Source organism: Etheostoma spectabile, chromosome 8 (assembly GCF_008692095.1).
Source record: "Etheostoma spectabile isolate EspeVRDwgs_2016 chromosome 8, UIUC_Espe_1.0, whole genome shotgun sequence".
NCBI lineage: Eukaryota > Metazoa > Chordata > Actinopteri > Perciformes > Percidae > Etheostoma > Etheostoma spectabile.
The window spans coordinates 31,943,998-31,958,467 of record NC_045740.1 but is presented as its reverse complement, the minus strand read 5'-3'; the positions used below and the strand labels follow the sequence as shown (position 1 = coordinate 31,958,467).

At 39.8% G+C, this 14,470-nt stretch overlaps 3 protein-coding genes across 5 annotated transcripts in view; 1 reads left to right on the top strand and 2 right to left on the bottom strand.

Annotated features, from left to right (window-relative positions):
- Positions 1–14,470, top strand: part of LOC116693433 (uncharacterized protein KIAA0513-like) — a 453,101-nt gene that overhangs the window by 287,194 nt on the left and 151,437 nt on the right. The gene's annotated exons all lie outside the window — the stretch shown is intronic.
- The window catches only part of LOC116693434 (uncharacterized protein KIAA0513-like), a 453,088-nt gene that overhangs the window by 315,364 nt on the left and 123,254 nt on the right, over positions 1–14,470 (bottom strand). The gene's annotated exons all lie outside the window — the stretch shown is intronic.
- LOC116693372 (zinc finger protein ZFPM1-like) overlaps positions 1–14,470 on the bottom strand; it is a 143,751-nt gene that overhangs the window by 49,662 nt on the left and 79,619 nt on the right. For all 3 annotated transcript variants that reach the window (XR_004332911.1, XR_004332912.1, XM_032522295.1), the window contains one exon: positions 2,342–2,475. Coding sequence is in view for 1 of the 3 variants with exons in the window: in XM_032522295.1 (XP_032378186.1) it covers positions 2,342–2,475 (134 nt within the window). In the remaining 2 variants the exon portion in view is untranslated. The remainder of the gene's footprint in view (positions 1–2,341; positions 2,476–14,470) is intronic.

Sequence of the window (14,470 nt, the reverse complement as noted above, 5' to 3'; positions counted from 1 at the left end):
TAGTTAGTTAGTCAGTCAGTTCGATAGTCAGTCAGTCAGTCAGATAGTCAGTCAGTCATTCAGTTAGATAGTTAGTTACTTAGTCAGTTAGTTAGTCAGTCAGTTAGGTAGTCAGTTAGTTAGTTGTTGAATTTAAAACAAATGAAAGAAAATAATTTCCAACATTCTTTCATTGAAAAAATTGAACACTGACTTGAATATAAAAGGCATCACAAAAAAAAAATCTAAAGTGCAGTTTTCTACTGTGTGTCTTTTGCCATATGTCACAGCCTTTTGCAATATGTTTATTAGGGGTGATCCGAGTACTCGGCTGAAACGAGTACCCGGTAGGATAAAGCACTTTTGCCGAGTACAAGTATTATACGAGAATATGAGTCAATATCTGTGCTCGGATTGAATAACCATCCAATGGCCGCGCAGCGTTCTGTGATAATCACAGCACCCCCCCCCCCCCCCCGCCTACAAACACGCTGGATCAATACACACACAACATGGAGAAATGCGCTCGAGTTTAGTGTTTCTTCGACTCAGGTTTGTTTTTTAAACTCGTTTTGTGTACTTACATAGTAACCAGCAGATTTTGGTGAACGTGGGGTTTGTAGTCCTTACATAGTAACCAGCAGATTTCTGGTGAACGTGGGGTTTGTAGTCCTTACATTGTAACCAGCAGATTTCTGGTGAACGGTGGGGTTTGTAGTCCTTAATAGTACCAGCAGATTCTGGGGACAGTGGGTTGTAGTCCTACATAGTAACCAGCAGATTTTGGTGAACGTGGGGTTTTTAGTCCTTACATAGTAACCCAGTAGATTTCTGGTGAACGTGGGTTTCAGACGTGCTGCTCGGTTTAAATGTGACTCCCGTTGCGTCTCTGCCATTTTTTTTTTTACTGTCAGCTGCCCCCCCCCGCACTCCTTCTCTCTCTCTGTGTCTCTCTCTTACTCACACACACACACACACACACACACACACACACATAAAATAAAAAAGAACAAAAACAAAAAAAAATCACAATGATCATAAAAAAAAAAAAAGTTAAAAGAAGTTATATTGAGAATGAAAACTCTTGTTCATTACATTTTACTTCATAATTGCATTGCATGTGTTGTATTCATTGTTGCAAAACGTTCTGTATATAGTTTGTTTGTTACCATGGCAACACCAAAGCTCGATGCTGTCATGTAAATAGTTTTCAAATCAGCAATAAATATAACAATTTTTGATCAACTCATATCAATTGCATGCTTAAATAACATACCAGTTAAAGCCCCGCACATTTCAAGAGAACCCGACCCACTTCCGGGTTAAATCTGACCACTTCCGGTTTAGGCCCCGCCCAGTCCGAGTACGGATCCGGATACAGATAATTCATGTGGTAAACAGATACAGATACAGATAATGCTGTACTCGCTCATCCCTAATGTTTATTGCACCATTTGATATCGCGATGGCAATATATTGTGCAGCCCTAGATATATTTTTATAAAGCATCACTCTTATTGCATTCAGTGGTTTGTCTTACTTTAGGGAAGCATGTAATAACTGATAAGTAAGCTTTACATATTTTCACTGGCAATTAATCTGCAAATTTTTTTTTGATGTATTGATATATTCTTCAAAATACTATCTGACTCTTGTCTAATTAACTGCCAGAAAAGCTAGTATTCATTCTATAACAATATGAAATGGAACAGTCAAAAAAAGAGCTTTTTCCATGAGCAAAGGATTACGTCCACAGTTTGCTTGTTTTGTCCAAAACCCAAAGATATTGACTTTAAATGATATGATATGTAGATATAAGCAGTGAATGGAACCAGAGAATGTCTGACACGTTTGCTTAAAGGTACTCTAAGCAATGTTGGTTGAAGTTACTTCTTGTTGACATTCAAAATATTTTTCTCATCTTATCCCCTCCCTCCTGTGCTTCTGTGCACTAATAAATAAAGAGATATAGTCTGGCTCTACAGATGTACATTACTAGGATAGAAAGTCCTGCCCTTCTTCTTCCGGTCCATGGGACCTATCTTTTGAAGAAATATGAACAGGAGTGAACGGGGAGAGGCCAATTCTTTTTCATCCTGTTTGAATTGAGCCACGGATTACACATATGATGTTGGTCAATTTAAAAGATCATTTTTAAGTCTCAGTTTATTGTTGAACTGTTGAAGTATAAGACTGTGAAAATACATAATTAGAAAGACTTCACACGTCAATGTGGCATTGATGACGTGCAGCTGAAGCTACGACGTCTCTGTGTATCGTACCGGGGACGGAACGTCACTCAGATGAGCAGAGGATCAGTAACCATGACAGGACTGGACAGCGATCGCATCAGAGCTCTTACCTCTGTCTCCTGATCATCTGCACTGCCTTCTGATTGGAGGATTCCTGGGTAGGGGCCCCACATTGTGTCTGGATGGAGGACCCTGCAAGCCACCACCCTGCTGTCACCGCCTTCTTCACTTAACTCCAGGTCATCTAGACGAAAGAGAGAAGAGAGGAGAGGCTAACATCAGGAAAGCTGATATAAGCCGACTGTAGGTTGGACAAATACACAGAAATGCAATATCGACCTTATCATAAAACAACTGGATATCATCCAGGCAGTGTCATCAATGACAAATATGAAGAAACATGTCATAGATTACAGTTAGGGCTGTGAAATTAATCCAAATTAGAATCGTGATTAAGACTCCAAAAACAAGACTCATCAACAAAAACAATTATTTCACACATGTTGTTGTGCAAGCAAACAAAAAAGTTATTTTGTCTTGTGTTCTGAATCAATAAAAAAAAAGGTTCAACAGGAAAAGTATGAAGGGAAATTTCATTGTTGATTTGTTCAACGAGTAATCATGGTAAATAATCATGATTTCAATACTGACCAAAATGATCGTGATCAAACAGCCCTAATTACAGTCTTTGTATCAATATTTGTGAGGATTCAATTTTATATACAGTCTGAAATCACTTTTACCAATAAAACATAATAAAACATACTAATTACTACTTTGTAGAAACTAGGGTATGTAATCAAAATATCTGTTTCAATCTGTATAAAGCCTATTGTTTGAAACATGACCCGTAGCATTTAGCAGAGAGCATATGGCAGGAAAAATAAATAAATATATATACAGTATATATAGCAGAAGCATGTTGCTTGAACTTGACCTGAACCCTTGCAGCAGTTCAAACCAAACAGTCAACTGCTCAACAGCAGGGGGAGTTTGATACAAGCTGAGCACTTCTGTCATGGCCGGTTTAAACAGGGGAAATTTGTTGTGTACTTCCTCAAATTGATAACTGTGGAAGGATGGCGGTGACGGCTGTGGTCTGAGCCTGCTGCACCCCAGCCAGTTGGCCAGGAGCACTGATCCATCGATTTAAAAACTTTAGACAGCTCTGAGTGCAGTAGAAGTCTCGCACATCTGAGGAGAAATGTGTTGCAGTGGGAAGGTTTCTCGTTAAGACCGTCCACCTCTCTCTGTGATCAAAACGCATATAAAAACCCTGCTCTCCTCCCACCGCTCACCCCTCCCCTCCTCATCTCGTCCATGGTTCAGGCAACTGTTTTGGGGGGTCGGTCTAAAGTGGCGGGCCTGATAAGAGTGTTTGTCTAACACTCTCCATGTCAAAACACTCATCTATCTTCTCTGTATCTATCCCCACCAGAGAACAACGGACAGACGCTGATAAAATGGCTTTCCCACAGCCGGTGGGGGGGGGTTGGGGTTGTGGAGGGGAGGAGGAAGGGGCAGGAAGGAGTGTGGTTTGAGCGAGGAAAGTAGGAGGGACAAAAGTCAGTGAGAAGTAGACATTAATTCAATAAAAATGAGTCCTTAAAGTCAAATAGCTGTTGGAAATATTGTTTTGCTGTTCCAAAGACAAGAAGGAAGTGGTATGTTTCCCTTAACTCCAAGTTGCAAAGACACAATGAATGACACATGGGTCACACAGCAATCACATTCTGCAGAACTAGATATACCTGATAATATCTGTTTTATTAGGATCAACACTGATGCAACCACATCTGTGATCTCAGAACAAATGACCATGTGCTTTACTAAGTGCTTGCTGGCACAATTGCTTTCCAGTCATAGTATAGGTTACACTGTAACCAGCACTACTTTCTCATTCTTTGCCCCGGTGCACATGAGAGCGTGACAGTGATGCCAGATGCAACAAAAGCTGACCTGACCTGTTGTGCTTGGGTCAGGTTGGGCTGAATTTTTTATTGAACGATTCAGTTTTAGGGTGGAGCTCCATTTCAGAAATATTATCAAAGACAACCGAGTCTCATTTATTTGTTAGAAAACACCAAATTAAAGAGGATATAGCTGGGCTGTTGGCCTCCTGACACATAATTGCTTTCAAATTCTGTTGGGGTTTGGACAGAAATGTTCCAGGTTCAAGTCGGGCCAGTGTCAGATTTCAGTCCCAGGTAAAGCACCAACCCAAACATGACTCCTCAGACAGTCAAACCTGCTAGCTACAGAGTCTGAAGTCCAACATCTGTCCAGCTAGTATCCTATCTCCTTTCCCATGGGGCCTCAGTTTGGCCACTCTGACTCTCCTTATCTCAGTACTCCATCAATCTCCTGTCTGCCTCTGTACCATTGGCCAATCTTCATCACATGGGACTCTTATCAGCCTGACCAGCTCAACTGACCCTCCTTATGAAACAGTGCAAAGATTTGACCTCAGTGAGCCAACACAGATATTAACTTATAAACAAGCCCAAAACAAGCATTAGTTTGTCAGATAGTAAGGCTGAACATGCATTATCATATTCCTTTCATGACCTGTTGCATCATATCCATTCATGTAAGCATGCCTTTAGGTGAATCTAATGGCTCATTTGTTGTTTTGGTAGTGGGTTGAGGCCAACCTAAATCTCCAAATGTGTTACTGGTGTCTTTTTACTAGGCTTTAGCACTAGGTGTACATAGACAGGCTTAACACCACTTCTGCAGGAGAAGCTCACCTCTGGATTAAAGTTAAAAAGCTATGAAACAAAATATTTCACAAGTTGAAGTGCATGTCTTAAATGTAGATAAAATAAAATGTTTGTATGGTGTTTGTAAAAATGTCATGCTGGTCTATTGCTTGCCCTGTTGATCCATCATCAAACTAGGAAACTGTTTACTTTGCTAATGGGAAATATTGAGCCATGCTAAAAAGATCATCATGACACAAAATCATCAGAGAAATACTGTTAGGAACATTTTGGATTCAACATCATAGACAGCAAAAATTAAGGCAGGTGCCTGCCACTGTCACATTAACACAACAGCAGATCTCAAGTCCCCTGTCACCAGCATAGTCATCACAAATGAATGGAATTACATCAATTCTACAAGGATTAGCCTATAGTGGTGTCTTACAACGCTGACAACACTGCCTTTTCCAGGCAACAGCGGCGCACAGAGCACCAGAGAGCCGGGGGATAAGAGCAGACGGGTGTGTGTCAGGCAGATCACCAGAACCCCCACTGACACATCACCTACAGTACGAGGAACATCCAAAACACAAGATGCACTCTCAGTGGTTTCTGTGAAGTACTAATGAAAACTATTCATTTTTGTTTGGCTTTTTCTATTTCATAGGACAGGTTAGACATGAAAGTGGGGGGTGAGAGGGGGAATGACATGCAGCAAAGGGCCGCAGGTTGGAACTGAACCTGGGGCCGCTGTGACAAGGACTAAGCCTATATATATAAGGCAGGCTCTACCAGTTGAGCTACCCAGGCGCCCACAAAGTACTAAGGAAAATCCTAAAATACACCTTCCAAGTGGAAAAGTCCCACCATGCCACTGACCCACCTGTGTGAAACACATGCAACATCTCTCTGCAGTGTCATCTGCCATGTCATGTTGTAAATTCAGATGAATGTTGATCGGCTGTCAGTGTTTCTATCGTTTACATATATCACATCGCTCTTAAAAGTGATGCAAACATTATAGTCCTTATACTTGTGGTGGGACTCCACCATCTACCTGAGTGAGAATGTTAAAACAATATATTTTTCTATATAGCTACAATATTGTTATAGTCTATGTCATTATTGGTACACATAGTTAGTATTGCCATCATCTGATTAATAAATGCAAGAAAATGTAAATGCAAAGAGTTTAACTAGTTAATTATAGGCTCATTATCAATGACTGAAGATCCAGTTGTCAAGGAGTCTGTTTAATAAAACACTGGATTTTTGCACATTGGTAGAAAGAAAGTGCTAGCAGTGCACCTCCACTAATGATTGTTGCTTGCTAATCCCAGCAGGTTAGTTGTGTCCACTGGGGTAGCACGAGGCCGCCAACAATCATAATCCCTGTTAATTACCCTTCCTGCCCACCACAGACCTGCATAATAACCCAGCGCTCCTTATCCATATGGCTGTACTGGCTGCTCCTACCCTCCCTGCTGTGTTTGATACTACTACCCATTGCTCTTATACACTGGGCCGTGTATGTAGTGAGACTAAAAACTCAAGGCTGCATGGGCTTTCTGTCAATATCAACTAGCTCCACTGTATTCACTCTAGAGCTCTAAAAATTAATTGAATAATGGATAACTTCTCAATCACTAAATTAATGACCAACTAATTTGATAATCAAAACATCAATTTTAGCCATTTTTAAAAATAAAAATAAATTCTCTGGTTACAGCTTCTTAATGTAAGATATGTTCTAGTTTCTTCACTCCTCTACGACAATAAACGGAATATCTTTGATTGTTGAAAAAACAAGACATTTGAGAACGTCATCTTGGCTTTTGGATAACATTGATCGACTTTTTTCACGATTTTCTGACTTTTTATATAACAACTAATCGATAAGTCTAGAAAATAACTAACCAATTAATCAACTAGGAAATTAATAATTAGTTGAAATCCTAATCTTCACTACAATTTCTCTCTTTCTCTCACACAAACACTGTGCCAACACACATCCATCATGTAAACACCAACATACACCCTGTCACCAGCTACACACATACACACAAAGGCTTATCAATACGGACGCTTCAGCAGCCACTGGGGCGTCCAGGCCTCTTAGACGAGCCAACACAATAAAACAATCAGTCCGACATTAATGAAATGACTAACGCAATTAACCAATGAGTGTGTGTGTGTGTGTGTGTGGGGGGGGGGGCAATGACAGAGTACCGAGCTGAAGGTGGCAGACAGCTGTTAGCTGAGACCACAGCAATGTTGATGTTTTTTTTCAGTACCATTTTATTTATTTTACCCTTTGTTTTCTCCACTTCACCAGCTGTTCTGTTGTTTAATAAGTGAGTTCTGTCAATGGAAATTACACTTAAAACCTAAACATGTTAATGATTAAAACATTTGAACTATCTATTGGAAGACTTCCCTGATGTTAATGTGGGAGACAAATTAAGAGGGACAGTAACGGCGTTTTCCACTGCATGGTGTCTACTCTACTCACCTCGACTCTACTCGCTTTTTTGGGTTTACATTACGGAAAAAAGTCCCTGGTACCTGCTAACAGGTACTTTTTGTTGTACTGCCTCAGTCAAGGTTCCTAGCGAGCTGAGGCGATACCGAAAGATGAAGTGAAAACCTGCCGACTTCTGATTGGTCGGAGAGAATTGTCACTAATCACTGTGTAATCATTGCTAGTGACAGAAAGGGGTGGGGGGTCCTGAACAAACCCGCCGTGTTTACCGGTAAATATAGTTTTTCCAGCGTTGTTTAGTTTTTTTTGTCGCCTCCAGGTACATTAGAAACTAATTTGCCTTCTGGCTGTGGCAACACGCCGAGAATCAAAAACACCTTGCGTTGTGTGTTGTGTGTGTGTGTGTGTGTGTGTGTGTTGTGTGTGTGTGTGTGTGTGGTGTGTGTGTGTCGTGTTAGGTCACGGCAGTTTCCTGCTATGACGACCAGCCACGCTCGCCTCACGCATGAGGCGGTACTAATCTGCAATGGAAGGAGGAGGACGGGGCCCGCCCATGTTTGTCCTCAGTTTTCAATAACTGATGAGTATTCAAACGTATGGGTTGTTTTAACTAGGAAGGCAAAAATGGCTAAAGCAGGAACAGGGAGTAATATGTATGGATGCCTTGATGAAGTTATTTGTTGTACATGCATGGATAAGTCTGTAAAGGTCATTAAATGTAACACCGCATCATGGCTTAATGATGAGTTTAGCTTTAGTTTTAAAGATACCTCCCTTCTTTAATTGAGAAATTGGGTTACACTTTTAAATTACATTAAAACAGAAACAAAGAACAAACAAAAAAATGCCAAAGAAATAAAAGTAAAAGCTTAAGTAATAGTGAGGTGAAGCCATCATCAAGCCTCACGACATTGCCAAAGATTTAACTTTACTAACTCTACTTAAGATGTAGCCCTACTAAAAATAATATGAGGAACTAAAGTGTTATTTTACACTTAATCATGTAGATTAATTGTTGTTCTCAGATGATACATCTCCAGGTATAGGCACTTAGAAAGAAAATTAATTAAACCTGCAGGTGAGCTGTTATCTTAACTGATATGTCATATTATTAATAAGTGCTTACTTGGTGGAAACTTACTTAGTTCGCAACTTTGGAAAGAATCCCAAACAGTACCCTCATCCGAGGAAATTTCTTTGGCTTGTTAGGAAGCTGCCTTATGATGACGCTTCAGATGTTTATTTCCAATCAATTTGTTTGTCAACAATAGTTATTGGTCTAATAAAATGCAATCTTTCTAGAATGAGACAGTTATTACTTTCACAATGGGTGCTTTCCTGAAAACTAAAATGATTTACAGTATGTTCACATGTTGTGTGTTGGTAAATGGCTAAACCTTGTGCTGTAAATTACAGAAGAGAGATAAAGGATTAGAGTTGTACGTGATACCAGAGCAATAACAGAAAATAGAATTCAATCTTGAATTTAGAAAAAAACTGTTATTAACTGTTAAGTCAGACTGACACCACTGGAACACTTCAACGGTGTAAATGATTGGGTGTCAAATTAGATGATCATTTTGTCTTAATCAAAACTGTTTGCATGATGGATATGGTCTGGAAAACGCAGGGCAAGTTTTTTAACAGCGGCGAGTGGCCTATAGAAACTGAAAGAATTATTCTTATTCTTTCTTTTTCCCGGCAAATGAATTAAGGACTTAAAATATTCAATAACTCACCAAAATTGGCGGTTGCATCAAGTCTGGTGAAAATGTATGTATTTTAAGGATTTCGGGAATAGGTGCACAACAATGGCTCGCTAGCGCCCCCTACCAAAGTTTAAAACTTGAGTCAACGTTCAACGTATCGAAAGTTCAAAATTCGTGCGATTTTGGCCATTTCTACATGTCGTACTTTAACAAACTCCTCCTAGAAATTTCATCCGATCAACTTCAAACTTGGTCGGTGTCGTCTTACGATGTTAAAGATAAAAAGTTATTAAAAGAAAACCTTTTCGTCATAGTTCATGGCAGCGGCGGTGCGGCCATTTTGTGCGTTTCGCCATTGAAACAGGAAGTGAGTGTAACTTGAGTGTACATTGTCCGATTGGCTCGAAACTTTTCAGGATTCATCAGAGTTCACCCCTGACAACATATACACGCTAAAGTCATAGCGCCCCCTAGTGGCAACAGGAAGTAGACCTAAAGACGTTAACGGTAAAAAGTTATTAAAAGAAAAACGTTTGGTCTTGCCCCCTATGCTTAAGCCACGCCCCTGTCACAATATTTTAACCGTTTAGTCTTGTGTGAGGTCATTGAACTCAGCAGAGAGTTCCTTCTTCATTGGTGATGTTTGACCCGCCCCCTTTCACAGCTATTGAACTGTATGACGTAGAGTCTTGTGTGAGGTGTCATTGAACTCCGCAGGGAGTTCCCTTTTCATTGATGACGATTTGCAGTGTCTGAGTGTCGCGCAAATGTATGGTCGCAAGGAGCGGCGTCCGCCAGTTCCCCCGACACGCGCAGGTTAGCGAGGGCCCGTCCATTGCTAGTTGCAGCTTTAATTTGTATTGCTCCTTTGAAGGAAATTCAATGTGCTTTACATAGCATAAAAGGCATTATGAAAAGAAACAAAATGAAAACAACATTAACAGACATTAAAATAAGATTTGAAAGAGTAAAATGAAATGGACCACAAATATCCACCAACAGAATAAGTCAGATAAAACAAGAGAATAAAAATTACAGTGCAGTAACACTGCAGTGCAAAATATAAATAAATAGTCTGATTTAATAAAAGTCAGTGGAGCAGATCTTGAGTTTTCTAGGAGGTTTTTCCAGATTTGTGGTGCACAAAAAACTGAATGCTGCTTCTTCATGTTTAGTTAAAGTTCGACTATGGGTTAGCAGGAAAAGACGTGTTCCAGATCTTCTGGGAGGTTGTAGCAGAAGATCAGAAATGCATGTTACCTATAAACCATTCAGTGCTTTATTAACCTTTTAACAATGTTAAGTTTTTAACAATGATTACTTAAAAGAAAATGTCTAGGTACCCTCCTGAGAGGTATCCAGGAGTCAGTCTGTAAAATATTTGTGTGCGTGTGTGTGTGTATTACTGTCAAGTCAAACATTGTGTAGGCCAACTGAGCTTGGTGTGCAAGGAATCACATATGCAAAAACACTATGCATAACCATGCATAAGGCCATCATACTTTGTCATCCAATAGGAACAAGCAGCCTCAACAAACAGCCTGTCTGGTTGGATATCAATGAGAACTAAAGGGGGGAAAAAGAACAGTGTAACCCAACACAGAATATTCTCCTCTATCCGGCCTAATTGATTTTTAAAAAGACTATTGTTGATATCAAATGAGCAAATCGCGGCGGAGCTATTGATTTTTTGACACCACACAACAGGAAATCTTTATCTGCGTGCTACTCCGACCCCACACTAATAGGTGGGGTTTAACCTCTGCTAAATGACAAATCCCAACACCTCCAGTTACAATTCTCCCTTTAACTCTCATGGGAAACACAGGACAAATACTGCAGTTAACATTACAAGATATGGGGTTCTGTGTTCTATGTTTACACATGATGTCAACATTTAGTTATATCTGCCAAATTTACAAAGGGTTTCTTATCACCTGTCTAATAAAGTGAGATGTATATGTTTGTGTGTCTATGTTTGGGGGGGGAAGGTAACCCGCACGATGCTGGATATACCAAACTAACTTTTCTTCACTTTCCTGGAGCACCAGCAGAATGGAAAGAAACATCATGACTGTTGTGTTGAATAAGGTTGGCAAAAAAAAGGCCTTTCTCTTTCTCACACACACACACACACACACACACACACACACACACACACACACACACACACACACACACCAGTGGTGGTTGATGAACACAGATACAGTATGTGCTGATTAGCTCTCGTAACATCATTTGGGGTCTTCTGTTAGTCTTGACGGGGTAACATTTGGTTTTGAAGTATTCTACAAGGAGCACTACCACCAGCCCAGCATTCGGCCCGTTCCCAGACACACTTTCAACGGCCACTGCACTAGTTTATGGAGAAAAGTGTAAAACTATTGACATTTTTGGTATTTTATGAGCAACTATATACTATATCTATACAGTATATACTCTCAATTTTACAGAGCCAGACAGGTATTAAAGGCAATATTATTGATCTGTGAGTTCATGTGTATGTTGTTTCCTTTAAATTAATAAATTGTGTACACTTAAAGGCAATGAAAACCTATTTTCTATTTCTATTTTATCAACTACTTGCTATGAGTGATAGGCTCCAACATAAACAGACACTATCTTCTTCCAAAGATTTCTATTTTTTGCAGTTTGTGCTCATCACACTGGTTGGAAAAAAAGGTGATGTGACTTGGTTGGTGGACCCATTTCACATTACACAGTAATTTGTTACATTGACCACATTAAAAATATTAATAATGCAGCTTTAACTGGACTATTTGTGATTTTCCAGTCATTATTTTTGCTGTTAAGATTTACATTTTTTAACTATACTATAACTGTATTTTGTACATCAAGTATCTGCAAATCTTTGAATAATCTGCAGAGACTCATTAAGGGATTTGAAATGTATTTCCAACATTTGATAGGATTCTTCTTCCCAAAGCAATGGCAGGTTTCAGTGTTCATACAAAATACGCATCATTTTGCCTTTTTTAAGACTCATAATACTAAACAATTAATTTGGTGCGACCCTTGATATCCTGCTAATTTATAGTGTCACAACTTTGATTATCAATATTCACTAAGAAATTGACTAAGTTCCCACCTATGTTTCGTTATTGTGGTAAATAACTCGAAAAGTCCAAGAGTTGTATTTTTGCGAATCCTACACAGCATTTCATATTAATGACAACTCACATCATTTATGCTGCCTGATAAAACGCCTCAATCTAACAACAACCAAGACCTGATTGTGCCTCCTTTTCTCTTTCTTGTCTCGCTCTCCATGATCTTCCATGCAGCACCCCTGGGTCCCTGGAGTCCGGCAGGCTCGGCTCAGCCGCAGATAGACATTTCTGGGATAGGCATCTACTGCTCAGGACCACGCAATCATTTCCATTTTACCCTCTGTTGCACAGGCAAGATAAGACACCTGCGTAGCCAAGCTAATCAGATGAGCTTCAACAGAACTTTATCATTGACATTTACCACTGTTTACCCAACTAATTTCTCTTAACTGCACTGCTGAACTTTTATCTACAAAATACATACACCACCAGAAAAGAGCAAGAAGCAAACATGCAAATTCACAAATATGCGCAGAAAGATTAAATGAGGGGGAGAAAACTAAAAGCATTTTTTTCTGTTCAGAGGACGAAGGGGGTGAAAAGAGAACAAGTGACAGAGCTACTGCTGATGAGATGAGCCCTCCTCCGCCTCCTCCGCCTCCTCCTGCTCACTGAAGACAAAAAAATGCAAAGGATGCTGCTGACATTCACATGCAAAAACTTCATTTGGGAGTTCAATCACCTGAACGCTGGTGGGGAGTTTTATTTATTGCTGTTAAAAAAAAATAAAAAAATAAAAGTGCTTCTGAATGCAAGAAAGTGAGTTCAGCATTAGCCAACCAGTCACAAGACAGATGGGTTTTTAAAATGATGTAAACCAGTTTGATCCACTAATGTTAGAACTAATGTTAGTCTGGGGTTCTAAATGTGTCCCCATCAGGTCAAAATGTTAATGTGACACACGATATATCATAGTCTAAAAACGCTATATGCATAGGGTCATGAAATTATTTGAGCGTTGTCCCAAGAGGATACATCTATTTCATGTTAATGACCACATGTATCGCCATGAATGGGTGTTAGTGTGGTTAACCACAGGGTCCCTCAGTGGCCCAATGTGCTGCTGAGCCCCTATTAACTCCCACTCTGCAATGCACACAGTTTTTAAATGCTAGAATATCACATGGCTCCACATTTCTGTGTGGTAATTCGTTTAAACATTTTTAATTTAGAAAAGTGCTGCATATATGCATAAACCAACAATAATGAAAGTCTTTTGGCCAGATTTTGACAAAGGGACGTTCTTCAAGACAGGGTCTCAGGATTAGATAATAAACTAGAACCCACCGCTAGTGACTGGCACGGCATGTCTCATGCCGCTGGACATCTGTTTCATTCAGAATGTGAGCACACGCATCTGCCAGAGCAAATACAACATGAGCTTAAGGCTGCACGACATGAGGAAAATATCTAACTGTGATTATTTTTGGACTGATATTGCAATTGCAATATGATTTACAATATTGAAGGGGAATGATCATTTTGGATTATAGGGTTTATTTATTATAGGGTGATATTTGTGAGGTATTTTTTTTTGGTCTCTGGGATCTGATTTGTTGGACTTCTCTGCAGCATCACATTCCTTAATTCGCAATGGTTTGACACATATTTTGCCTATAACAAATATTGCACTAGTCCGTATTGTGATTTTGATAAAATTGCACTTTATTGTGCAGCCCTACATTAGCTTGCAGATTTGGCTGGTTCCCAGCCACTTTTCTTGTGCACAGTCCCAAAGAAAAGTTCAATAAATTCTGTACAAACCAGCTGACAGTAAACCTGGAGCTTGTTGGTGCCCATGGAGTTCTGATGTACCAAAAAACTATCTGATGTAACAGTCCCACTGATGCCATTTTCACTTGGACAGGACTACGTGGTAGTGGTTACTTGGAACAAATAACTCAAAATCAAGTTTTCATCAATACTTTTTAATCATGATACTGAAATAAGAGTTGGTATTTTGTGCACAACTTGCGTCTTTTTCCTGCATGTAGCTACGTAACTATGTAGGCAGATGAAGTAGTGTGACAGATCAACTGTTTCTCCAACCAATGGAAAAAGCCATCAATCAGCAAAACACCAGGTAAATGTACACTGCTGAACAAATGGTGGCGGTGAGATGCAGTATGAGGGGTGATTCAGAGGTCTGCAACCTTGCTCGTTATTGGGCCCTGGGGTAATAGCCCGCTGTAATCCAACCTCAACCCCATGA